Source organism: Chamaea fasciata, unplaced genomic scaffold (genome assembly GCF_029207755.1).
Source record: "Chamaea fasciata isolate MVZ Bird 193981 ecotype frontalis unplaced genomic scaffold, bChaFas1.0.hap1 SCAF_18, whole genome shotgun sequence".
In the NCBI taxonomy this organism is placed as follows: Eukaryota; Metazoa; Chordata; class Aves; order Passeriformes; family Sylviidae; genus Chamaea; species Chamaea fasciata.
In genome coordinates, this window is record NW_027094103.1 from 13,512,127 (window position 1) to 13,539,870 (window position 27,744).

Here is a 27,744-nt window from a genome sequence, read left to right on the forward strand (position 1 = left end):
TGAGGTTTTTATTTCGTTTTTTTCTGAAATAAAAATAAGAAAACACTGCGGACAGGTGGTGGGTGTAAACAAGGCGATTTTTCATTTGCTTTCAAAGTGGCCCTTTCCAGGGGTGGGCTGTGTTTGGAAAGCCAAGCTGGTGGTTAATTCACCAGAGCTCAAATTTCTCGTGGTAAGACACATTCATCCACCTGCTCCAGAGACAGATGACAGCAGTCACTTAATCCTGCACAATTTGTGACCGAGGGTAAAAAATTCTACCCTGAAGCCAAATGCATCTCAGTTACTCCTGAATGTGTGAAAATGCCAAACTCATAAGTTTTACCTTAAAATAAGGGGGTTTATGTACTGCAGAATTACTTCCCACTAGGATAAATTCATTTCCAGGACTTATCAGCTATTTAGTCAAGTTCAGCTGCTTGTGTTGTGACCTTTCTTTCCCTCTAACAAATCTAACTGGCCGTCACCTATTTCTCAAGGTAAAGCCATAAATCACTTCTAGATACATCCCTACATTTATGTGCATTTGTCTGTGTGTCTCACACTCTGATTTATCTGTTTGATCAGCCAGCCTGAAAGCCCCTGCCAGTCTCCTCCTCACTTTGCTCAGGGTATTGTTCAGATCCCTCCGTAGGATTCTCTCTAATTCCCTCAAACACGTTCAGCAAGGCTTGTAAACCTCTGCAAAGAGGAGCAGAGTGAAAGGGGACCTTTGCTATCAGTCTCCAGGTGTCCAGAGCTGTTCCCTATACTTTATAGTATATATATATTTATTATAAAATATATATAGTTCCCTATACTTTATAGGTATGGCTCCTAGTCCTCTAGGATCCTTTGGGGCCAGACCTTGCTGCCCGAGAGGAATCCATGGGCTTGAATGGAAAAAGGAGGTCCTGTGCTCCTTTCTTGTTATGTATGAACTAAGAAAAACAGTCATTCTTTTTCCTTAACGCATTTACCTCTTTCCAAGGATTGCTGAAGCTGCTGCCTACAAAGGTTACATGATGTCAGCCAGCAGCCACCTCATCTCTCTCAATGTGGAACCCCTGCCCCAGCTGTCCTACAACCTCTCAGGGTCTCCTCTCATCACCATCCAGCTCACCCACAGTCTGGTAAGTGCCAGCATTTCCTCTGTCACCTCCAGCTCCCCCACAGACTGGTGTCAGGGTCTCCTCTGTCACCTCCAGCTCCCCCACAGACTGGTGTCAGGGTCTCCTCTGTCACCTCCAGCTCCCCCACAGACTGGTGTCAGGGTCTCCTCTGTCACCTCCAGCTCCCCCACAGACTGGTGACTGTCAGGATGTCCTCTGCCACCGTCCAGCTTCAGTGCCTGGGGCCATTTCTTTGTATTTCTCGGGTGGTTTTTGTGGCAGATGTAGCAGCAATTCAGTTGCCATTTGTGGCCACACCGTTATGTTTTTCCCACCATGGGTTGTTCCATCGCTGTAAAGGCTGATGGGTGCTGGTGTTGGAGAAGAAGGAGAAGTGACCAGAGCAGCGTGAGGCCTTTGTTTCTGAGTGCTCTGGGTGAGTTTGTGCAGTCTGCAGCAGGCTGGCATGAAGTGCTGCTTTCCCACTGGAGTGTTCAATAGCAAGGATTCACTTGTGGTTTTGCTTTTTGACCTCAGTCCACACTGAGGTAACTGAGGGGTTTGTTGGTTTGATGTCAGTGGGATGGAGGACAGTTTGGACTCTGAGGTGCTGAGAGGAGAAGTTGCAGCATCCCTGACCCACTTACAGCCCTGAATGGCAACAGCAAGGACTGATTTAAATTCTTAAACATTTCCTAGAATACATCTCTTAGATGTTCTTGTGAATATTTTATCATATTTTTCTTTTAAAGCTGTTTTCAAGGCAGTTTTTCTCCTTTCTGTTGGGCTTTCGGTAAAGCTGGAGTCAGCTCCAGAAAGCAGGAAGGGTCCCTGGGGCCCAGGAGGAGGTGTGCTGTTTTTCAGACTGAGGACTCCTCAGTGTCCCGGGAGGCCTCTTAGAGCTGGGCACCGGTGAAGAGTGGATTTTGTGCGGCTCATTTACAAAATGCACTCTGCTCTATTTACCCAGGTGCCTCTCACGCTGTAGTTACGATGATTTACCAGGAGGCTCTCAGACAAACCCGCGGCTCTTTCCTTTTCTGGGGTACAGACAGAAGTGTTGTATTTATCAGGCACCCTTCCTTGCTGCAGCCAGCAGGATCCCTGGAATGGGGTGCGGCCGTGGCTGCGGTGTCCTCTGGAGCAGCTCCAGGTGCGCCGGGAGCTCACACTCACCTGGAGCAGGCTGTGCTTTCCATCTCCCCTTTCAGAGTGTGGTTCCTGTCACAGAGCTCTGCTGGCTAATTAGCAATGCAATCACAGCGTACTCGAATTGGACAGGAGCACTGCTTGCCTCCCACACCTCTGGCTTTCGGAACGTAATTGCTCATTTGGCTCCTAATGAATGGTTAAGTTTAACATTGAGGAATGGATGAATAGATTATTCCAGCTGTGCCTGAGCGTGGCCACGCTGGGCCAGAGCCGTTCTCTTGTACGCTGCTATGCCTCCAATGAATTCCATGGAATCACTTTGAACAATATAAATTTAGACAGCTGTATATTTACTTAAGGAAACGACTTAAGCAAGTTCACGGAAGTAAATTCAAGTGAATTTACTTCGGCAGGTTGGGAAATGGCTCCACGTCGCTGGAAGCCTTCAGCTGCCAGCAGCACAGATCCTTTCTTACTCCAGATATCCAGATACTTCAGATATTACTTCACTCTGAAGTGGTTTCCTTTGCTTGAGTAGGGCTCCTCATGGAATAAAAGGAGAATTTAAAATGTAAAAGAAATTCTGGCAACATCACTGTGTTAAAGTAGGTGCTTTAGTCAAGTTATTTATCTAAGTTTGTGGTTGAATAATATGTTTAAACTGAGAGCGTAAAAACTGGCTTAGAAACCTGTTTTATCCATTAAAATACTGCAGGAATAGGAGAAACATTTGAAGTGGATACCACTTCATTCTTATAGCTGTTTGTTTGTTCCACATAATGTTCTCAGTTTAACAGAGGAAAGCGTAATAAGAAAAAGTAAAAAATACCAAGTCCAAACAAATAGTTTTTCTTTATGAAAGTTTGAGCCTGACTTCTTAATTCCTCTTCTTCTAATGTGTGTAGGAAAAATGCCGATCACTGAGCGAGAGAAACCCAAAGGAAGCTGGAGTAAACCAAGTCTATTTTAGGAAATAGTTACAAAGAGAATGCCTGCGAACCGAAAATCAAACAAAAGTTTTGTTTCTTGAAACAAAACTTCCCAGAGCGTTTATCCTTGCGCAGCTTAACTCGGGCTGAGTTCAACCTCCCCTCGGGCAGGGGTTTCTCTGAAACTCCGCACTTCCCACAGAGCTCCGAGCAGCTGCTGAGGTCGGGGCATTTCTCTGTTTAGATCCACGAGGTTCCGAACTGGGACTGATGTCTGATCCCTCAGCAGGACACAGGAATTTCTGCAAATGAGGTGTCAGTGTTCCTTGTGCAGAGAGCCCCGGGCAGAGGGGCTGGACGGGGGCTGTGGGGCTGCAGAACGCCTCCGAGTTAATAAAAACCTGTTAATTAGGGTACATGGACCAGGGAGAGCAGACTGAACTGGGGCTGTGGGGCTGCACATCGCCTCCGAGTTAATAAAAACCTGTTAATTGGGGTACAGGGAGAGCAGACTGGGCTCTGCCGGGTGGCTGCAGTTGCAGCACAGCCTCTGTGGGCACTGAACATATTCCATTTCTCTTGCTCATCAGCAAAATTTTGCCTGAATTAAGTCCTCCAAGAGACAAAATTTAATATAATAAATTACAATAGTCAGTTGTTGTTCAGGAACACTTCAGGGACAGACAGACAATTTGTGACAGGTTTAAAAAGTGGCGACGCTCTGCTCCTCACCAGCCCCCGTGTCCAGCAAAAGAGATCACAGGAATTCACAGAAATCCACCAGCACCTCCAGGGTGTGGGGAGGATGTGCAGGCTGACGGTGGTTTGAGGCTGGACACAGCTTAGGCTTGACCTGCCCAGATGTTCTGTAGTGAAGCAACAAGAGTACATTCTGTAAAATGATTATCTGAAAAAAAAATCAGTTTCCAGAGAGATGTTTTTCATAGCAGGAGCAACTAGAGAAGAACTAACATTTCACTTCTGTGATCCAAGAAATTACAGCACAGGGTAGAAATTCAGAAGAGATGAATGTCAAGGCTGAAATGCAACACAATGTGCTCTGGAAAAAGTCAGAAGAGGCAGCAGAGGAGGAAATTGTGTCAAACAGCAGCAGCATGTTGTAAAAGCCATGCGGCTGCATAGCACAGACTGTGCAGCATCAGCCTTGATTCCTGCCCCTGCTGAAGTTACATTTTGATGCTCTTGGGGACAGAGTAGCTGTAAATTCTCCTGTTTCAGGCAACCGTCAGCTGGTAGAAGGGGCAGCAGGGATAAATCCAGGGACATTTGGTACAGAGAGGGCACAGAAGTGCCACGGAGGAGGTGATGGGACAGCAGCCCCAGCCCGGGCACTGCTCAGAGCTCTGGGGCTCCCTCACTCCCGGCTGCCACTCCAGAGAAAATTGCCTCGCATCTGGAGGAAAACTTCTCCTACACCAGTTCCAACCACTTGGAGTTTTCTCCAGGGCTTTATATTCTCCTTCCTCTTCGCAGAAGGGGAACGTGTGCAGCTGCAGTTTTGGAGAGCTACGAGCTCCTCTGTGAGAGTCCTCACGCGAAGATTAGATGCAAATTGGGAATTCTTAATGCAGCTGCTTTTCCCTGAAACACGGTTTGGGGCAGTGCCACTTGAGAGGATTGTTTGATTCTGGGAAAAAGGCATGTTTTACTCAGATGCTACAAGTCAGGACTAATGTAGCTTTGTTCCCTCCCAGTCCTTAGCTCAGCGTGGTCCATGTTAACAAGCGCAGTGCCCGGGGAATCGTGGGCTGTTCATGTTTCCTGCCACGTTCTCGCACTGGATCGTTGAACAGCTGCTTCTGCCCTCGCTTTCGGGGGGCTGGCCCTGCTCTTGCCCTTCGTGCAGTTCCCACCAGAGCGCCCTTGACCCTCCCCTCACCAGGGAGGCTCTGTCAGCTTCTCCTCTCCACCATCAGCTTCTTCCTCGGTCACCTCCTGCTCTGTCCGCTCTCCTGGTCAGCTCCGAGGCTTTGCTGAGCCTGCAGGAGCTGTGGGAGGAGCAGCAGCTCAGGAATACAGAAATTCAGGAATTCAGGAATTTAGGAATTCAGGAACTCAGGAATTTAGGAATTCAGGAATTTAGGAATCCATCCCCTGTGCTGCAGTGCAGGCACACGCAGAGCTCCTCAAACCAACCCTGCCTCATCCAGAGCCTCGTTTGTCTCCTCATTTGTCTCCTCCTCACCGAGCTTTTAATGAGGAAACGGGACTTTTGCCTCTCAAACACACCCAAACCTCATCCTTCCCTCTCTCCTCTTCCTGGGCATGCAATTCCCTGAGATTTGTTTAACGTCATTACTGATAAGAAAAGAAAATAAGGGAAGAACCAATTCTCGTTCGTACACAAATATCAGTGGTACCGTGAGAGAGACTAATCAATGTGGAGCCAATTAATTTTTATGGCAAGTTAAGTGTTGGCTAATTTATGTATTGATTGAGGAAAAACAATGAGTCTTGCCCACATCTGCAGAACACAGGTATAATTTTTCACTGGATGGACTTTGGCAGAGAGAGCCTGACTAAAAAACAATTAAAACTGCGACTCTTGCAGAATGTACCACAATTGAGCAAAAAGAAAAAATCATAATAAAGCTCATGATTTTAAAATCGATGCAAAGTTTGGCACTTTGTTACACGAGTTAAATCCTTGCTGTGAAGAATGCAGGAGCTCCATTGAGTTCACATGAGAAATGAACATAGTTGCAGATGCTTTTCTTGCTTCTGGGCAACTTTCAAACCCAGCAGTCATGGTGATGAAATACAGCGTCTCCTAACAAACAGCAAGGGTTTTCTATTGTTAACGTTATTAACAGAAACATCCCAGAATTTATTTCCTCAAGGGCCTCCATTCCAACAGCCTGGAAAGGTGTACTAACAAAAATCCCAGTTTTTGTCAAGCACATTGAAGATGTTCTGCTCTAAGAACCAGGATTGCCGCGTGATGAGCTGTAACCCATGGAAGGTTTCATTTGGAAACACAAACCTTTGCCTGCGTTATCACTCATTCATCATCAAACAAGTCCTCAGTGTTTCTTTGCAGGAGAAAGAGCAGGATATGGGTAGGAACAGGAAATTTAATAATGTGTCTGTATTTCTATGCCATAGAGTTTTAAAGCTTTGAACACGGAACTCTCCTGTTGGCTTTCAGTGTAGAGGGACTGGACCAGGAATATTTGAAAGTTTCCTGTTGGCATGTCAGACACATTAGACATGGATGAGGAACGAGAGGGAGTTCAGTTTGGTTTTGTGGAACTCAAAGTTTAGCTCATGGTGAAGGTTGAAAAGTTGTCTTCAGCTTTGCTGCTGTGGTGATAAAGGAGCAGTGGGCAGTTTCCAAATGGAATGAATTTACGGCTAGGAAGAGGAGAGTTTGAAAACTCTGCAAGTCCAGTAATGTAAATTGATTTCTTCTCCCCCCACGTTAAATATTCCCCCTCTCTGCAGGAAAATGCTGAGCATTGCCTGGCACCCCTGAGCAGGAAAACGGGAACACGATCTGCACTAAGAGTGGGACACTCACAACCCTGACAGAAAAGGGGACATTTGAGGGAGAAATGCCTTTTTTACAGGGTAAGAGAGGCAAAGATTTGTGCTCTGCTGGTGGCTCAGCAGCACAGGCAGGGCTGCTCCCCTCAGGGCTTGCTTTGGCCATCGGGGATTGCTGGGGATGGGGCAGGACAGTGCCCGGGCTGCAGCTGGGTGCTGGGCACTGGGCAGGGCTAAACAGGGACAGAGAGGAGACGGGACAGCCATAAACAGACAAATCCCATGGGAAAATACAGTTAAAGAGAAATACATCTCATTAATTTGCCATTAAAAAAAAAAATAAAAAAAGGTTGGATAAGTTTAAAATTCTAATTCAAAACATTAATTAACCTGTTCTTAAGAAAAACCCAACTAATTGCATTTCCCTTTTTAATTTCTTTTCCCAGGTTTTTAATTTTCTAAATGTTTTTTTTTCTTCGAAAATTATTTCTCTCAGATCATTGGATGTTTTGTTTTCATTTGTTCTCCTAAGGTTAAATCTGGACTTGTTTCATGCAGATATCTAATGCAAGGGCCTACAGAATATGAAAGATGAGTTTGGAAATCCTTATGAAGATAAGAGTAGAAATTAATGCCTCAGAGGCACAGGTACTTCTAGTTCAAAATCTACTGATTGATTTCGGAGAAATCAGACACAGACACGTTTTAAATATTGGTTAAAATACATTCTCATGTTTAGTGAGAGCAAATCCAATCTGGTTAACTGGTAAAGAGGGCTTTTTGCTCGTCATATCTGTATTTATCCTAATTTAGTCATGCTAAGGGCTGCTATTTATTTATTTATGTGAACTCCTAATGTTAAGTTAAACACTCTGCTGCTGTTCCCTTCCCCAGCGTGGCTCTCAGGTAGGGAATGCACGAGGTGACTGCTCAAGGAGGTACCTAATTAATAAAGCTGCAAGGAAAAAAACATCCCGTGGCACTTTAGATCAGCTCCCATTAAACTGTGGGTGAGTTATGCTGCTCTTTGTCAGCATTTTTTACAGGAGACTTTTTATTTGCCTGAGGATGTTTTAAATAATTTCTATAGCAAGAACTGCGGAGCCAGTGCTGTGCTCTCCATTCCGTGTTCCTGTCTGCTGTGATAATTGATATCAAATGCTGAACGAGTAGCCAGGAGAAGGAGAAGTTTGGAGAAAGCACCAGGCACACCAGGGAATTTCGTTTTCCTGAGTGATTTTGTAATTATTCAGCTGCACCGATGAAATGTTACTGATTCCCATTTGTTATTAGGGACGGCAATTCTACCCTCAAAGAGTTTTGGAATTTCAGATTTGGGAGAAAGCTTTTTTCTTTGTGGCATTTTTCCATCTCAACCTAAAAATAAATTTGCTGAATTTTTGCATATGGCAGATATATGGTAATTTTTTAGGAGTGTTACTTAAAGGCCCTCAGACAGAACTGGATTGATTTTTCCTTATCCAGAAAGTCAGCTTTGCAATGTGCTGCTATTAATTTGCACTCCAACTAATTAAAAAGCTAGAACAGTATTGAATTTTTCTTCTAACCTCTGATTCCTCAGTTTCACCTCCTGTGTAATGGTTGTTTTGTGATTCATAGGAAACTTTTCCCCTGGATTTATTCCGGGTTCAAGTCCTGATTTCCATTGGTTTTGGTACATGCCAACCTTTGTATCGACGCGATCTATTTTCTGATCAAATGCTTTTGTTTGTTCTTCCTCGAACTGGGGGGAAAAGGTCATTCAAGAAACGGGCTGAGGAGGCTTTCGTGGGCCCAGGTGCTCACATGGGGTCAGCCAGCAGAGCTCGCAGGGCGAATAAAACTGCGCCAGTTTGGACTGACAGGACACTCCCGGGCCACGGAGCAGCCTCTGCGCTCCCGCAACGGCCCAAACTCTCCCAGATGTGGCTGCCGCACCCCTGCTGCACCACTGCTGCACCCCTGCTGCACCCCTGCTGTACACCTGCTGCACCCCTGCTGCACCACTGCTGCACCCCTGCTGCACCCCTGCTGCACCCTGCCGCACCCCTGCTGCACCGCTGCCGCACCCCCGCCGCACCCTGCTGCACACGTGCAGAGCGCTCAGGGGAACGCACCGTAACGGGGCCGTTGTGTCAGGGTGGCACGGCACAGCTTTGAGGCTCCACCCGCGGGAGTGCAGCTCTGGGGCGGATGGCAGAGCACAGGGAGGAGGCGGAAACGGTCCCGGTCCCGGTCCCGGTCCCGGTCCTGCCTGCAGGGCTGCGTCCTCCCGGGCTGTCACCGGGGAGCTGGGCCAGCTCCAGTGCCGCGCCCTGGCAGAGCCCTTGGACTGCGTGTGAATTCCCGCCAGGAGCAGAAACATCTGCACTGACAATCCGCCAGGAGCCGGGCAAGGTGTCAGTGGCGGCGGAGCAGGAAAACCGCCCAGGGAGTATCCCGAGCAGCACAGGGAATTCCAGCACGAGCCTGCGGGGGCGGCCGACCAGCACTGCTTCGCTCTGGGGGGCACAGAGCTGTACCTGGGCAGGAGGAGGCTGTACCTGTGCAGGTGAAGGGAGAGCTGTACCTGTGGAGGAGGGAGAGCTGTACCTGTGCAGGTGAAGGGAGAGCTGTACCTGTGCAGGTGGGGGCTGTACCTGTGCAGGTGGGGGCTGTACCTGTGCAGGTGAGGCTGTACCTGTGCAGGTGAAGGGAGAGCTGTACCTGTGCAGGTGGGGGCTGTACCTGTGCAGGTGAAGGGAGAGCTGTACCTGTGCAGGTGAGGCTGTACCTGTGCAGGTGAAGGGAGAGCTGTACCTGTGGAGGAGGGGGCTGCACCTGTGCAGGTGAGGCGGTACCTGTGCAGGTGAAGGGAGAGCTGTACCTGTGGAGGAGGGAGAGCTGTACCTGTGCAGGTGAGGCGGTACCTGTGCAGATGGAGGCTGTATCTGTGCAGGTGAAGGGAGAGCTGTACCTGTGCAGGTGAGGCGGTACCTGTGCAGATGGAGGCTGTATCTGTGCAGGTGAAGGGAGAGCTGCACCTGTGCAGGTGAGGCGGTACCTGTGCAGGTGGAGCCGTGGGGCAGGAGCAGGGCTCTGCTGAGCAGCCAGCACAGCTCCAGGGCTGTGTCTGACAGGGCAGTCCTGCCCTTCTCCATGCTGGGCAATCCCACCAACGTGATTTGCTGCCTCATTTCCCTTTGTACATTTCTCTTTAGGGCTGAAATGCTCAGGAATTGTGCAGGAATGGAAAAGCAGCCTGGGAGGGACCAGCTGGGGATGGAAGGGTTTTGGTTTGGGGAGGAAATGGGATGCTGTGTACAAACAGCTCACTGTCTGAGTCCCCCAAAACCCTCTGAAGGCAACATAGAGGGAACGAGCTCCTTCAAAATGTGTTATTAAAACTGATCACTTGTGTTAGAGAAGCAACTCATCTTACACTTACCTAACCGCCCTGAAGTACGTGATGCCACTTTAAATCCTGGATTTCACAGTGAACCATGCAAACATCAGACCCAAATACATCCTGTGAACATAAAACCTGAGGAATGACAGAAGAATTTCCCATAAAAAATTTATAAAGAATTTGCAGAGACTTCGTGCTTTATTGTGGTAAATTCTGTACCCGAGGGAGCAAAAGCATCACTTCAGTATGTGGTACATTTCTACATTGTACATTTTGATTCTTCATAGTCTGCAGACTGTTGATTAGCTTCTTACGTCCCTCGATTTGAGTATTTTGTACATCCCAGAACTAGATTTACATATTTAAGCTCCCTCTCTGGCTTTCTCCTGGGGAAAGTTAGAACTCAGTAAATATTGTCTAAAAAAACCCCTATAAATATTCTTCCACTTCAGAAAAAGAAAACAAAAAAACCCCAAAAAAACCCAAAGCAACAAAAAAAATTGAGTTTGCTTCCTGCCACTATCAACTAGCCAGCAGAAAACAAAAGTACTGGCAAGAATATTTAGCAGAGCAGCAAATTTTAAGTGGTTACAGAAGACTGTTCCTGGAAGGCAGACTCCTAAAGGAAGCTGTGACCTTTTTTGCTAGGTAGCTCCTATTTTATTGATGTTTTATCCACAGTGGCCTGACTCTGTCTTCACTAAAGATGTGTCGAAACACTTGGAGATTTACTGGATTACACACAGTGATCAAATGTTCAAAGGCAATTCATCAGCACAAGGGCTCTGTTCCAGTGCTTCTCCTCAAAGCAAGTGCTGCTTCCACTTTCCTGCTGCACACATTTCATCCTGATACTGCTGCTGCGCAAGTCTTGTAGAACATAATCTTATTATTGATATCCAAGCCTCTGTGTCTTCCTCCTTGTGTTTTCTCCTGATTCATTGAGGGATTTGCCTTTCAGGCCACAGCTTTTGGCCCTGACTTTGCAGTGCATGGATGCTGGCTCGGAGTTGGTTGGCTTTGAACTGGGGAATATTCAGCCCAGCTGCTGGAGGTGTGTGTTTCCGCCCTGTGCTCTCAGTGAGGAGCAGGCAGAATCCCCCCGGGCCTCTGAAGGGCGAGGGGAGAGGGACGGGGAGTTTCCCCCACTGCAGCTCCTGTGGCAGCTCCGGAGCTGTGCAGGGCCAGCTCTGGGGTTTGGGTGCCCGGTCGCCCTCTCTGTGAACCAAACCTCACCTGCACACCTGGCTCAGGCTGTGTCTGAGTGAGGTTTTCTGTTTTAACCCCCCTGGGACTGAGATCTCCGTGTTTGCTCAGCAGCCAGGCTGCCCCTGCAGCCACGGAGACACCAGATCCTCCAGGAGACCCTCTCACAACAAAGCGTTCGCTTAAAGCTCTTGGCTGCGTTTTTCCTTTTTGCCTTGATTGATAAGGGGACGTGGAGCTAGAAAGGTCCAGATCTGCTGAGCTAAAGCCCCCCCCGCCCTGTGTGTCCCCCTGGCTGCAGAGCAGCCCTGCAGCGGAGGCTCCTGCCGGAGCACTGCTCAGGGGGAGCAGCTGGGATGCGTCGAGGAGCCAGAGGTGCTGCTCGTGCCTGCTGTAAGGACTGCACAGATGAGATATGGAGATTTATATTTGTGATGACAGGAGCTTGGATTAGATGCTGAGGGAAACTTGCCCCGTTTTGGATTTTCTGTAGCGTGCAGTTTTTCAAGCCTAAGGAATGCATTTAGAAAGACAGAGAAAAAAAGTTAAAAGGGAATGATACTATAAAAGTCCTCTATTTTTCCCCATATTCCATCTTGCATGACTGAACTAGATTTTCTATGTTTTGATGATACCACAAATGTGACATCTCAGCCGAGAGCTACAGAGACCTGAAAACAAAAACGTGTCCCGGAAGCGCTGATGGATCACTGACAGGGCTGCAGCTTCCAGACCAGTGGGGAACGATGACAAGGCGGCACACAAAATGAATGGGTTCAGTCTGAGCCGCAGCCTCTCCCAGCCGCCTGACACTGCCCAGGGCACCGGGGTCTGAGCGGGGGATAAAGGTGTTGTGTCAGGGCACTGGGTCTGAGCGGGGGATAAAGGTGTTGTGTCAGGGCACTGGGTCTGAGCGGGGGATAAAGGTGTTGTGTCAGGGCACTGGGGTCTGAGCAGGGGATAAAGGTGTTGTGTCAGGGCACTGGGTCTGAGCGGGGGATAAAGGTGTTGTGTCAGAGCACTGGGTCTGGGCAGGGGATAAAGGTGTTGTGTCAGGGCACTGGGTCTGAGCGGGGGATAAAGGTGTTGTGTCAGGGCACTGGGGTCTGAGCAGGGGATAAAGGTGTTGTGTCAGGGCACTGGGTCTGAGCGGGGGATAAAGGTGTTGTGTCAGAGCACCGGGGTCTGAGCAGGATGTAAAGGTGTTGTGTCAGGGCACTGGGTCTGAGCGGGGGATAAAGGTGTTGTGTCAGGGCACTGGGTCTGAGCGGGGGATAAAGGTGTTGTGTCAGGGCACTGGGTCTGAGCAGGATGTAAAGGTGTTGTGTCAGGGCACTGGGTCTGAGCGGGGGATAAAGGTGTTGTGTCAGGGCACTGGGTCTGAGCAGGATGTAAAGGTGTTGTGTCAGGGCACTGGGTCTGAGCGGGGGATAAAGGTGTTGTGTCAGAGCACCGGGGTCTGAGCAGGATGTAAAGGTGTTGTGTCAGGGCACTGGGTCTGAGCAGGATGTAAAGGTGTTGTGTCAGGGCACTGGGTCTGAGCGGGGGATAAAGGTGTTGTGTCAGGGCACTGGGTCTGAGCGGGGGATAAAGGTGTTGTGTCAGGGCACTGGGTCTGAGCAGGATGTAAAGGTGTTGTGTCAGGGCACTGGGTCTGAGCGGGGGATAAAGGTGTTGTGTCAGAGCACCGGGGTCTGAGCAGGATGTAAAGGTGTTGTGTCAGGGCACTGGGTCTGAGCGGGGGATAAAGGTGTTGTGTCAGGGCACTGGGTCTGAGCAGGATGTAAAGGTGTTGTGTCAGGGCACCGGGGTCTGAGCGGGGGATAAAGGTGTTGTGTCAGGGCACTGGGTCTGAGCAGGGGATAAAGGTGTTGTGTCAGGGCACCGGGGTCTGAGCGGGGGATAAAGGTGTTGTGTCAGGGCACTGGGTCTGAGCAGGGGATAAAGGTGTTGTGTCAGAGCACCGGGGTCTGAGCAGGATGTAAAGGTGTTGTGTCAGGGCACTGGGTCTGAGCAGGGGATAAAGGTGTTGTGTCAGGGCACCGGGGTCTGAGCAGGATGTAAAGGTGTTGTGTCAGAGCACTGGGTCTGAGCAGGATGTAAAGGTGTTGTGTCAGGGCACCGGGGTCTGAGCAGGGGATAAAGGTGTTGTGTCAGAGCACTGGGTCTGAGCAGGATGTAAAGGTGTTGTGTCAGGGCACCGGGGTCTGAGCAGGGGATAAAGGTGTTGTGTCAGAGCACTGGGTCTGAGCAGGATGTAAAGGTGTTGTGTCAGGGCACTGGGTCTGGGCAGGATGTAAAGGTGTTGTGTCAGGGCACCGGGGTCTGAGCGGGGGATAAAGGTGTTGTGTCAGGGCACTGGGGTCTGAGCAGGGGATAAAGGTGTTGTGTCAGGGCACTGGGTCTGAGCAGGGGATAAAGGTGTTGTGTCAGGGCACTGGATCTGAGCAGGATGTAAAGGTGTTGTGTCAGGGCACTGGGTCTGGGCAGGATGTAAAGGTGTTGTGTCAGGGCACTGGGTCTGAGCGGGGGATAAAGGTGTTGTGTCAGGGCACTGGGTCTGAGCGGGGGATAAAGGTGTTGTGTCAGGGCACTGGGTCTGAGCGGGGGATAAAGGTGTTGTGTCAGGGCACTGGGTCTGAGCGGGGGATAAAGGTGTTGTGTCAGGGCACTGGGTCTGAGCGGGGGATAAAGGTGTTGTGTCAGAGCACCGGGGTCTGAGCAGGATGTAAAGGTGTTGTGTCAGGGCACCGGGGTCTGAGCAGGAGATAAAGATCTGCCAGTGCCGCCTCCCGGTGCCGCTGCTGGGCTGGGCCGGCTGCCTTGGGAGGGGGCTCAGCCACGTTCAGCCCAGGACTCTGAAGGACAGTACAGAGAGCAGTATTTCACATTTTGTACACAGCAGCCCCCATGACAGCACGTCTGCCAACTCCAAGAAAACATGAGCTAAAAATAAAGGTAAATTTCAGAGCACTTGGAAAAAAAAAAAATAAAATTGTGCAGCTTAAACATATGGTCTGATGAGAGTCTAAGTAGCTTGTATTTTGAGAACTAAATATAGAGAAGTGTATTCTAGTACACTCCATTTAATTGGAGAGTACGGCAAAAGGCAGCTCTGTTCTCTGTTGATGAAAATTGGTGTCACACTGCAAATCGTACTGGCAGGGGGACAAGTGTGACCCAGAGGCTGTGTGTGCTGCAGCCGTGCTGTGCCGGGAGCGATGCTGCAGCTCCGTGCTCGGCCCTCGGCTGAGGAGGACCCCGGGGGCGAGGCTGAAGGCTGCCCGGGGAGCCCACGGAGCTCTGCCAGAGCAGGGAGATGTTTCTGGCCCCCGGCTGACAGCGCATCAGTTACTCATACCACACTGATAATACGTTGCAGTGCCAGTAACTTTTTATAACACTCCTAAAATTCCCGATTCCTGTGGGGAAGCATTCCTGCAGCGTGGGCAGTCAAGTGATCACTTTCAGATGTCACTGAGCGCTGGGACATTGGCTCCTGGCCCGGTCGCTGTTCAGGTGACCAGATTTTCCAGGCTCCAAGTCAGGGAGAAGGAGTTTGGAGGGCTGGAAGGGGGAGCAATGCAGACCCCACCTGGGATATGGTTACAGGCGGAGGCAGGAGTAAAGGTGTTTAAAAACTTCAGGCAAGGCAGGAATCTCTTTCCCTTCCTCACATCTTCCTCCTGTTCCTCGGCCACACCTTGGAAGTCAGGTCCTAAGGGGCTCTATCAAACAGCCATCACAACCCGCTGCCTTAGTTCATTTAAAGCCACCTTGGGTTACAATTTAATCCTTGCCCTGCATTCCTTCGGTATAATACGTGTAAGTGTTTTCCAGGGTTCACTCTGTCCTGCTCATGCCAGCTACAAAAACTCCAGCCTTGGAGAAAATGTGAGCGATGAGATGAGGCCGTGCCTCCCAGCAGGGCTGTGCCTGGTGCTGCCAGGCCAAGCTCAGGCAGGAATGCACTCGGAGAGCACCACGCCACGGAGATGATTTTTGTTATCTCTGGAAACGTGTGCTGAACGAGCTAAACACAGCTCAAATCTCACATCTGCCTAGCCGCACCACTTCTGGACGGGCCAAGGAGTGAAAATCGCCCCCAGAAAAACCCACGGGCACAGCTGAGCTTCAGTACCTGCTTGGCTCTCTGTTTGTTCCGTGAACAGAAAGCTGCCTTTGGAATCCTTTTTGTTTCCTGCTGTAACAGAGTCAGAGATATTGGGGAAAGCTTCTGGTTTCTTGCAGGAGGGTGACAGAGGCACAGGAGCCTTAAGATGCCTTAGGAAGCCTTTTGTTTGCTCTTGTGCTCTCATTTTTTGATATTTCTAAGGTATTTGTGAGTTTTTCCCCTAACATTCTGCTAAGTGATTTCCTGTCTAAACAATTGCATCGTTACTGCAATGACAGATGTGCTCATTCCTACAATGAAACGTTGCAAAGTCAGTGGTTCTGAAACACCTGCAGACACCTGGATTTCGCTTCTCCCACATGACTGGTACCCTGAGGGGTGATGATCTGGATTCCAAGGTCCAAAAACTGAACTTGGGTCCTTCTGTTGTGTTTGGTCGGAGGTGGGGTGGCTGTGGTTGGCTGCAGAGGATCTGAGTTAAGCCGTTGTGGACACAGCCTGTGAAACCTGTGGGAACAGATCCATGAAAGAGAATTGCAATTCAACTGTAAAACAGGTGAAAGACTGGGGGGTCAAGAAAGGACTCTTGCAGTGACATCTGAGTAGATCAACACCGAAATAATGCAGGGGGAGCTCCTGGAGGGGTCAATTCCTCCCAGTTAATGTAATTACAGCTTACACAGGTCCCTTGGCAGTGCACTATCTCCTCTCCGTTAATGAGACTTAAAGCAGCAGAATGTCCCTGGGAAAAATCTTGTAAGACATTGTGCTGTGGCTTTAATTAAACTTCAAGCAACCTTTATCTTCTAAAAATCGTGTCTAAGTAAGACACACATGATGTTTAATTTGAAGTAGAAATAACATCACTTTGGAGTCATGTGTTTAAAGATACATGCATGTAATTCTTCATAGGAGGAAGATCTGAGGTGGCAGGCTTGGGGATTTTTTTTCAGATAAAATATCAACCTGACAAAGCAACTGTCAGACACCAGTGAGAATGATTACTGAGTTCAAGTTAAGGGCAGGAAGAAATAGAAGAGTGTGGCTCTAGACTGCCTTTATTTCCATTCACAGACATAAGAGTTACCAGCCATCCTGTTGGAATCTCTTAGCAATGGAAAACCTGACAAAGCAGACAAAAATCTGATTTGTTATTAAATTTTCATATTCTAATACCACTGGCACTAAATTTCTTTTGGACAAATGCAAGTTAAAAAAACCCCAAATAATGTATTTATATAGAGATGAGGGGCAGCTGAACTGATCTCAGGAAACAGCACATCCTGAGGCTGTGGAGTTTATCGAACATTCATCATGAACAGCCATTGTGCACTGGCAGTCAAATGTCAATTAAAACCAGATCTTCAGAAATAGGAGCCTTGCCTAAAGAGAGGGAGCAGAAAGGAGACGCAATTTACAAAGCAATGATTGCCCCAAATGGAGCAACGCGGGCATTAAACGTGTCCAATTTCCTGATGGCTGGAGTGCTGCATTTAGCAGCTGTGGAAAGGAGAGGTGGAAATGGGGATGAAGGTTCAGAGGTGGCTCGGGGGGGAATTTTCAGCCCAACCACAGGACAACCACGTACAGACCATTTCAGTGTGAACCACGTTCCGTGTTAGCAGTAAAACTGTGTAAGAAAACCGAGGGATCTTCATCCTCTAAATTCTGGTGTGAGGTAGAGGGAGATTTTCCCTGGCTGGGTGTGGCCAGTTTGGGCTGAAGGTCTTCGTTCTGTAGCTGTGCTCTGAAAGATGCAGAGCCTCTTCCCCTCGGACCTGGCAGCTGCTGCCTGTGGAGAGAGCAGAGACTTGTAAAGCCTGTCTTAGGGGGAAAAAAAAAGAGATGCAGATGCTAAACCAGAAAAATACCTTTAAAGTTATATCAGTTGCATAAGAAAGAGAGGAACTCCCTTCCAGGAATGTTCTGTCTCAGTGGCAGCGCTCGGAGGCTGCTGTCAGAGCGTGTTCTTGGAGCAGGAGGGGCGGGAGGGCTGGGCTCCCTCCGGGGGACCGGGCATCACCTCCGGGGGACCGGGCACCACCTCCGGAGGACCGGGCATCGCCTCCGGGGGACCGGGCACCACCTCGGGGGGACCGGGCATCGCCTCCGGGGGACCGGGCATCACCTCGGGGGGACCGGGCATCACCTCGGGGGGACCGGGCATCACCTCCGGGGCCACCTTCGGCTCCGGGGCCACCTTCGGCCCTGCGGCTGCAGCGCAGGGGACACGAGGGCAGCTCCAACTCCCCTTCCAGCTGCTCTGGAAACGGGCGGATTTGCCCAGCTGGGAGAAAAGAGCCGTTCACACATCGTTTTCTGCCCGTTAGTGATTGTGCCTCACGTGGGCAGATTGTGATTTGAATGTGAAGACGTGAATATGAACTTCCCAAATTTATCCTGGCCTGAGGTGGGTTGGAGAAAGTTTTTTTCTGTCTCCTGTGGCATGAGCTTATATGGACTTCAGCAGTGGAGGGGTTGCCTGAGAATTGGATATTTCCAGCTCGTTCTGGACGGAGGTTGCTCGGGGTGACCTGTAAAACAAAGCACTTTTCTCTGTGACATAATCCTGCCTTTTTTACGAGTTTCTGGGACCACCCGCTGTGGCCAGAGTCAGCTCCTTCAATGGTGTGTAGGAAATGCAGCCAGACTGGACTAAAACATCTGGGACAAAAAGGCCCCTCGGTAACTACAGAATTTGAAATAATTACCCGTTCCATATTGTTCTTTGTTTTCCACTGGTAAGGAGAAATCATCTCAAGGTGCAAAGAATTTCAGATTTCCACTGGTTCAGACATTGCACAATGTCTCCAGGATGTTCAGGCCCCAGAGGCTCTTGGTTAAATGTGGGATGAAAATTCCCTTTTTTTGGTGCAAGGTGGAGAATTCGGGTCATGTCTCTGCTCCAGGCAAAGTGAAGTTCCCTTTTCCATTCGGTCCTTGGAATTACTCAGCTGGAGAATATTTGGGAGTGGGGAATGCTGTGGTCCAGGTGAGCAGCCCTGCTGTCCCTGTGTTCCCTCACCTCAGCAGAGATTTGGAATGCAGGATTGCTCTGGGGACAGATGCCTTCCCTCTGGACTTGTTTGCCTCCCAGCCCACAGTTCACAGCACAAACTATGAAGCAGCTCAGCAAAATTATTGCCACACATTTCATTCACGTGGACTGATGTTTTTCTAAGAAATTGGATTGTGCCTTAATGCTTCCCGAACAATTACCCAAACTGTCAGCGGTGCTGGTGGCGGTCCAGCTCTGACCAAAGTGTGAGCTTGGCTGAACCACAGAGCATTTCCAGCACATCCCGGAGCTCAGGAGGAGATGTCCGGGGTTCTCAGGAGTATCACAGTGCCGCCACCACCCCAAGGAGCAGCTCCAGTGCAGCCCAGGCTGTCCCTGGGGCTGGCTTTGCCCACAGACAGGATTTCTGCTCCAAACTCCCTGCACTGCCTGCCAGGAAATCCTTCTGGTGTGGGAGTGTTGGCAAAACCTCAGCAGTGAGAGTGAGTTGTCACCCAGACCTGGTGCTCCCCTCACTCCTCTCTGTGCCCCGAAGCAGGGAAGGTGAAATCCTTCACAAAACAATTGCAGAAATCTCCCAGAATTACATTTCTCTGTTTCTGCTGAGGCTGAGCTGAGATCCCTCACTCAGATTGCTCAGCTTAAAAGAAGGATTATACTGAAAGGAGCTGCCTTTGTTTTTTTAAAATATCTTTATTTTCTTCTACTTTGGAAAGGTGGAGAAGTGGCTGTTCAGCTGCACGTTTTTACCAGGCTCCAAAGAGCTTTGTTAGTGCTCCCTCTCTTCATTCACGGGCTGAGAGGAGGATTTTGGGGGCAGATGGGGAAGGATCTGTGCAGGACATGCTCAGGAAATGTCTTCCTGAAGTGCCCTTTTATTCACCCAGATTCAGAACTCTGGACGGGCTGAATTAGGTGTCATTTGTGCTGAAAAGATTGAATGTCTCTGGCAAAGCATTTATAAACCTGTGGAGTATTTTTAAAATGGAAACTTTTTATTTTGGCATTTTAACATGGAATGTGCATTTCCTCTAATGTGACGCACTGAATCCGAGTGTTTTCAGTGTTGTGTTTCAAGAAATGGAACAGGACTCAGGGTTTTGTTGCACACATGTAGGGACATTGTGTTGAAGAAGAAAATGGTTTTTTTGACAATCTAGAACATATTACTACGACTCCCTGCCCTGTTTTGTGTGTCGATCACTGTAAGCAGACTCCTCAGCTCTCTGCTTCACTCAGCTCGGTGCCTGAGCCACCTTCTCCTGGTCTTCAGGAGCTCCTGGGTTGCCGTTCCTTGTTCCATGAGCAGCAGCCAGACAGGGCCTGCTGCCTTTGCAGACGGAACGCTGACAAATCTCCCGAAGGGCAGAGTTTTCAGGGTGTGGTTTGTGTTGTGATATCCCGCCCAGCAAGACAAAGTTTAATCAGCATATTTTTAAGTTATTTTCGCGTGTTCTTTGTGACATTTTGGATCTGTTTTTTTTCTTCTGTTTTCTGTGGATTACGATGGATTTAACAGAAAGTTGTGCTGAAGGACTTTAGGAAGGTGTTTTCATAATGTTTTTGTTCACCTGAGACAACACGTCCACGAAGTTTGGTACGTGAGTTTGGAAAGTCCAAATCAGCTATTTGCATTCTCTTTCTTGCTGCTCTCTCCATGAAGTGCAGTTCCATTTCTGTGCTGCCGGCCAGGCTCTGGCCTGGATCAGCAATGTGTAACACAACCTGATTCTGGAATTAAGGGCAGAGCACAGAGCACGGTCTGCACAGGTAAATGGGAGATGGAGCCTGGATTCCGCTCGTAACTCTGCACTCTGGGTTGTTTTATCTCTCTCAATGTGTGCTCACAACAACACCGGCCACCCTTGGTCTGACCTGGGTGTTTGACACCACATTTCACACCAGCCCGGAGATCCCACACGGGGAAAGCAAACAAACAAATAAGCCGAGCGTTTGGAGGGGTGCAGTGCCTGGCAGACACAGCAGGAGTCACAGGGATCAGGAACAGGCACTTCCGTGGGGGAGAAATCCTGGGCAGTATCTAAGTAAGCAAGAGAACTTAAGGGGAATGGGGTCCTGTAATCAGCCCTGCTGTTGGGTAAGCGCCGGATGATAAACTGCAGGATGAATCGACCTATTCAATGCCAGCTCTATAAAATTACAGGATGGATGGGACTGAGGGGATTATAGAATGCAAAATGAGACCCAGTAAGGTGCAGCAACTCTACAAGGCCAAAACTCTGTGCAAAGCTACATAATAAAGAGAAATATACGCAGGAACCAGCAGCCTGAATGGATTTGCATCGAGCAGTGCCCGTATTTCTGGCTGCAGTTTGCAGGTGTCAGCAGCTTTGAATCTATTCACCTTTCAGCCTCTCAGACAGGCTGGAACGTGTTTGTTTTCCTTCTTCAGAGGCACACAGGACATTTAACGTCCTCTCACCACCACCAGGCAGGCCCGAGGTGTTCTGAGGCACCGGTGTGAAGGGTTAAAGTCTCCTGTTCACCAAATGCATAAAGAAAAGGGTGAAGATGAAGCGGTGATTTGAGGAGTGAAATAATGCAGGACTTTGTGGAAAGAGTTGGAAGATGGGATAAACCAGGCCGATGGGATGAAAGAAGAACAAATCAGTCACTGTAAGGCCCAGGGAACAGCAGGCCGTTGTAGGCGCCCCACCAGATCAGGTACAGGTGTGTGAGCCTTCCTTCAAAGGCTGTTTCACTAATGGAGAGCTGCAAGGAGTTTGTGTAGAAGTTACACTGGACCTGCTACTTCCTAGGGATAAATTCAGCTTCTTTTAAAGTGTTATCCTAAGGTTGGTTTAGTCTGATCCATACTGGAGACGGATTCATAAACTGCTTTGAAACGTGATTTAAAAGAACAAAGTAGAGCTGCCGAGAATATGCTGGGGCCCAACAACCTTTTGTGTCTGCATCAGCTGCCCCTGAGGTGCCCTGCTATTCCTGCAGCAGAATTGCTTTGTGTTTCCTCTTCGGAGAGCCCCGATCAATAGCCAGCCTTGCTTCAATGGCTCAGCTCGGTGTTCTTTTAAAGCAGCGTCTCCTCGGTGTCACCAGAGTTTGCTCTGTCAGAAATTTGTCATGCCAACAGTGATTTCACCGGCAATCATTCAGGGGCTTCACCTTCAGCTCAGTCACCTCTCTGAGGAGTCCACTCCTATCCAGGAGGACTGAGTGCGGGACCTGGGGGCTGTCAGCAGAGCACCAGGTGTCACTGCTATCCCCAAACAATCCTGGCTGTTAATGGCTGTTCATTTAATTGAGGTGATGTTCTCTCGGTCTGGATGAGCATCAGCCTTATTTATCCACAAAAAAAAAGAGGTAACTGAACTCACCTTTTAAATTATCCTTCTCATTCATGCCTCTCCTCTTTTCCCGAGGCTTCAGAACAAATTGAGCGCTGGCAGTTGTATAATTATACTGTACCTGTGCTTGTCAAGCAAATTTTCTGCCTTTCTCTGTTGTAACCCCTGAGTTCTCCAAGGGTCATCAGCTCTTTCAGCGGCTCCTGTCTCCTAAACCCCCAAACATCTGCATTTTTGGTGAACTATTTCACACCTAAACACAACAAAAGGTGTTTATTTAATGTACAGTTACATATATTTATATGTATTTATCTATGTTTATATTTATTTATCTATATTTAATGTATATTTACAATATTCGGGTTTTGAGGGCCTTGTGCAATTGTTTGGTTGCTGGGCAGGGTTTTCTCTGGGCCAAGGTGTTGCATACCCTGCAAGAGCCTGTCCCCTCTGCGAGGTGTCCCAGAGCAGAGCTGAGGGCTGTGCTTTGCTGTTGTGCTGCCTCCTGGCTCCACTGGGCACCTTCAGTGGGCACCAGGCAGTGGCCTGAGTTAGGGCGCCTTGAAAACTCTCCACAATGATTCTGAAAAGTTCTGACCTCACAGCAGAGCCCAAACAGGGCCCCAGGAATCAGCGAGAGCCTTGGGGATGAAGAATAAATCAAAGGCTTCCCTGCTTTCAGCATTTCAGCCTAGGGGAGGCTTTCTTCTCCCTCTGTCTCCAAGGCACACGCCCGGGCTGTGCCTGCACTTCTGGTGCAGCGGCTCTGTCCCTGGGGACAGTGCTGTCACTGCTGCTGGGGCCCCATTGCACATCACTGGGCTGTGCATAAAGGCTTATGTAGGACAAGTCTGGGCTCAGCCCGGCAAAACCCACAGTTTGTCAATACGGGGATTAGAGCAGGAAGGAACTGAGCAGCTTAAAGACTCCGTGTCACCTCGTTCTCTTCTAATTTCATACAATTCCCTGCAATACAGCTCAGTGCCTTTGGCCTGGGCTGGGCGTGGCTGCACAGGTGTTTGGAGCCCAGCAGGGATGGAGGAGCCCTGGCTCCAGAGTGGTGACGGGGAAAAGCTGTGCCTGGGGGAGGGGGGATGGGGGCATCCCAGAGGCTCTGGCAGCAGCTGCAGTGTCCATCCTGCTGCCACAGTGCCCACTTAACCAGCGTCTGTCCACCTGCAGTGTCCACTCACCCGCAGTGTCCATCCACCTGCAGTGTCCACCCAGCCAGTGTCCACTCACCTGCAGTGTCCATCCACCTGCAGTGTCCACCCAGCCAGTGTCCACTCACCTGCAGTGTCCATCCACCTGCAGTGTCCACCCAGCCAGTGTCCACCCAGCCAGTGTCCACTCACCTGCAGTGTCCACCCACCTGCAGTGTCCACCCACCTGCAGTGCCCACCCACCCACCCACTGCCCCCCCCGCCCCGGCCTCTGCTGGGCATTTGTTCCCCCAGGGAAGCAGCAGGATGGGGAGGGAGGACTTCTGCCACCAGCAATACCAGAGCAAAGTCTCTGTTTTTCCTGGAGTATGACACTTTGTGACTTAAATCTGTTTGAAGATCTCGGAGGTCCAGCCTCAATAATTCTATGATCAGTCTGCTCTGTTTTTTCTTTAAGACCTTCCAAGCCCCTCCAGGCCTCATCTTGCCCTGTTTTTGCCGTGTTTAAGAACACAAATGACCCATCCCGAGAACCCGTGCAGCCGTCTCCCCTCAGGCACAGCTGCAGTGTGAGCTCAGCCCCCCTGCTCCAGCTCCTCGTGCCCCTTGGCTGGTCCCCTCCCAGGTCACAGGGTGCTGCGAGGAGCTGAAAATCCCTGCCCTGTGTTAGCCCCAACCAGCAACACCTAAAACATCACTGTGCGTCAGCTTTATTCTTATCCTAAATCCAAAACTCAGCCCTGGACCTGGACTGGGACAAAAATTAACCCATCCCAGCAGGATCAGGGCACTGGGGAAGGATCAGGGCACTGGGCAGGGATCAGGGCACTGGGGAAGGATCAGGGCACTGGGGAAGGATCAGGACACTGGGGAAGGATCAGGACACTGGGGAAGGATCAGGGCACTGGGCAGGGATCAGGGCACTGGGCAGGGATCAGGGCACTGGGGAAGGATCAGGACACTGGGCAGGGATCAGGGCACTGGGGAAGGATCAGGACACTGGGCAGGGATCAGGACACTGGGGAAGGATCAGGGCACTGGGGAAGGATCAGGGCACTGGGGAAGGATCAGGACACTGGGGAAGGATCAGGGCACTGGGCAGGGATCAGGACACTGGGGAAGGATCAGGGCACTGGGGAAGGATCAGGGCACTGGGGAAGGATCAGGACACTGGGGAAGGATCAGGACACTGGGGAAGGATCAGGACACTGGGGAAGGATCAGGGCACTGGGCAGGGATCAGGGCACTGGGGAAGGATCAGGGCACTGGGGAAGGATCAGGACACTGGGGAAGGATCAGGACACTGGGGAAGGATCAGGACACTGGGGAAGGATCAGGGCACTGGGGAAGGATCAGGACACTGGGGAAGGATCAGGGCACTGGGCAGGGATCAGGACACTGCGGAAGGATCAGGGCACTGGGGAAGGATCAGGGCACTGGGGAAGGATCAGGACACTGGGGAAGGATCAGGACACTGGGGAAGGATCAGGACACTGGGGAAGGATCAGGGCACTGGGCAGGGATCAGGGCACTGGGGAAGGATCAGGGCACTGGGGAAGGATCAGGGCACTGGGCAGGGATCAGGGCACTGGGCAGGGATCAGGGCACTGGGGAAGGATCAGGGCACTGGGCAGGGATCAGGGCACTGGGGAAGGATCAGGACACTGGGCAGGGATCAGGACACTGGGGAAGGATCAGGACACTGGGCAGGGATCAGGGCACTGGGGAAGGATCAGGGCACTGGGCAGGGATCAGGACACTGGGGAAGGATCAGGACACTGGGGAAGGATCAGGGCACTGGGCAGGGATCAGGACACTGCGGAAGGATCAGGGCACTGGGGAAGGATCAGGGCACTGGGGAAGGATCAGGACACTGGGGAAGGATCAGGGCACTGGGGAAGGATCAGGACACTGGGGAAGGATCAGGACACTGGGGAAGGATCAGGACACTGCGGAAGGATCAGGGCACTGGGGAAGGATCAGGACACTGGGGAAGGATCAGGACACTGGGGAAGGATCAGGGCACTGGGGAAGGATCAGGACACTGGGGAAGGATCAGGACACTGGGGAAGGATCAGGGCACTGGGCAGGGATCAGGACACTGGGGAAGGATCAGGACACTGCAGAAGGATCAGGACACTGGGCAGGGATCAGGGCACTCGCTGTAATTGAACAGCAGCTCAAATGCTGAATTCACGTTGCACAATATTGGTAAATAAGGATCATGAGGGACAATAAATCCCCCACGCCCTGGTCGTAATTTATTTTAAACGACCAAACAAATGAAACCAAATTAAACTCGTAAGTCATAGCGCGAGCAGCATCCAAAAAAATGTCAGTTCTAATGAAATATGACAAATAAAAGTATTGGCATAAACTCCAAGGATTTATATCATTGGCACCACAATAAGGCTTTCTTTAGCTGATCTTGAGACATGACTCAAAATGTGAAGAATGAGAATATAAATATAAATAAAGGGATTTTTTTTCCCTAAATGCTGAAAGGGTTATTTTTAACACAGTAAACATTTTCATTCTAAGTTAACACTAGTCAGTGCAATTGGAAGATCTTTTCAGTGGGTTTCGCACAACCAGCTGAAGTATTCAAAGTAATCTGTACAGAACTGTCATGGAGCTGGATTAAGTAGATTATTATACTAATCAGATTATAATAACCCAGAGCATCATTCACAGTCCTCATAATGAGCTCTTGCTAATGAGTTCTGTATTACTTTTCCTTAGATATAACATTTCTGGGAGGAGAGAGTTTATTTTTCAAAATATAAACTCTGCACTCGTATTTTTTTTACTCATGGCAACGAGGTTTTGTTCTGAAGCACCCGAGATATTTTTCATCCTTTAATTAAATAAAATCAGTGTTCAAATAACAGCCACTGCCTGTCAAAGAATACAGTGCAGTCATTCAAGTGATCTCCACCAGAATAATTACCCCGCAATCAAGCTGTAATTTGCCTTTTCAAGTAGACTGAATGACCCAGATTGATTGAAAAAAAAAGGAGCTGCTTTTTTTAATAGAAAATAAGAGATGTTAATTTCGTTAAAGAGATGTTCACTCATTAATAAATAATGAATGGTGAGATGTCATTTGGCTAATCTGAAATAGCTTCTGACAAACCCCTCGGGATTTGTCTTGGAGCTTTAGGCTGGTGCTGGTGGGAGCTGGGGCTGGTGTGTGTAAATTCATCAGCACCTGTGGCCTTTTCACACTGAGCTTTGTCTCGTCCTCAAACCACGTGGAATTTCTGTCCCCACAGACCTGGGCTCAGGTGAACTGCCCAAAGTGTCCCCATCAGGCCCCACCTCCATTTCCTGGCTGGGATGAACTCCCTGACCCAAACCTCCTTATCCCAGTTTGGTGCCAGGTGACTGATGGAGCCCCAGGGGGATCCTCCAGCTGGAAGGGTCTGCAGGATTTTCACCGGGAGCTGCCCGGGGTCGGGTCTCCCAGAGGGAGCGGACTGCTGTAAAATGTGCTGAATTCTGGAGGGTTTGGCCTTCTCACTCTGACCTTGGAACGTGGGCCTGATTTTCTGTTGCCTTGCACTTTGTGCAGCTGTGTGAGCAGTGAGCACTGGGCGCTTCTGCTCCTGCCTGCTGGCGTTTGGGGCTGGCCTTGCACACAGGAAAACGACCACACAAGGGTCACTGGTGCCTTTACAGTAATTGGTTATTTTCAGTCCTGTCAATATGACTTTTTCTTTTCTCCTTTTTTTTTTTCTTTTTTTTTTTTTTTCTTTTTTTTTTTTTTTTTTACTCTGGCCATAAATTTCTGATTAATCCTGATTTTTATGAAATGTTAACGCAGTACAAGACCTCTCTTCAATAGGCATCTGTTTAAATCAGAGTGTTTAATCTGAGAAAATCATATTGTATGATCAGAACACTGAGAGCAGGAAAAGCTGACAGACAAATGGCTGTTTTATGGAAAGCTGGGAGAGGTACAGAAAATGTGTGTAGAGAAAACTCTAAAGCAAACAAAAGATTTGGCCAGCAAGTTAAATTATAAGGGTAAGGTTTAAAACCATTTCTTCCAGAAACCCCTGAAGGTTTGGTGGAATAAGGCAATTTCTTCAGTCCTGACACTGTAAGAGCATGGGAAATTGGAACTGAATTAATAGAAATGAGAACTATGTAAACCTTTGCTCCAGCTCTGAACCAAACTGCTCCTACGTTTATATGAGATCCAAAAGAGGACAGGGTTAGCTGAAAATGCAGTGTAAGGGTCTGCAGCGCTGGCCCTGTGCTCGAGCTGGCTTTGCAGGCTGTGGGAAGAGCTTTTCATGTGGCATTCCTGGCTGGTGCTGCCCGCGCTGTGGGCGACCCTCCTGCCGCCGTCACTGCCAGGAGCCTGGAAAAGACGCACTTTGTGTGCCAAGTGCCAGAGATGCTCTGAGCAAACCATGCACTTGTGGAGGCGTGTCCCCATTTTCTGAGCCTTCTAAAGCTAAAATAAGAAGAAAGACTGGAAATTATCTGGTTTTGGTAGAGTTCATCTTTCTGCCAGTACACCACTCTCCGGTTTTTTTCCCCTTCCTGTGATATTCCTGCTCCAATTTTAAATAGAGCCAAGCTGAGCCACCAGAAAACGTGTCTTTGTCCCAAGCAGCTCTCAGGGACCTGCCTGTGGCACCAAACCTGGGAGTTCTGCTGCTCTGGGGGCAGTTCAGGTGCCTCATTCAGCTCCTTCCAACTCAGCCCGTAACTCCTCACGGGCTCTTAGCTTTTTTTCTGACTCTGAAACAAAACTGTGGGTGCTCCTCTCTCAGTATTCTCTTGTTTTCACTCCTTTAACTGCAGTTTTTTGAGG

General features: G+C 49.4%; 1 protein-coding gene across 3 annotated transcripts in view; it reads left to right on the forward strand.

Annotated features, from left to right (window-relative positions):
* The window catches only part of ADGRD1 (adhesion G protein-coupled receptor D1), a 135,641-nt gene that overhangs the window by 29,225 nt on the left and 78,672 nt on the right, over positions 1-27,744 (forward strand). For all 3 annotated transcript variants that reach the window (XM_066199749.1, XM_066199752.1, XM_066199750.1), the window contains one exon: positions 971-1,112. In XM_066199749.1, coding sequence (XP_066055846.1) covers positions 971-1,112 — 142 coding nt within the window. The remainder of the gene's footprint in view (positions 1-970; positions 1,113-27,744) is intronic.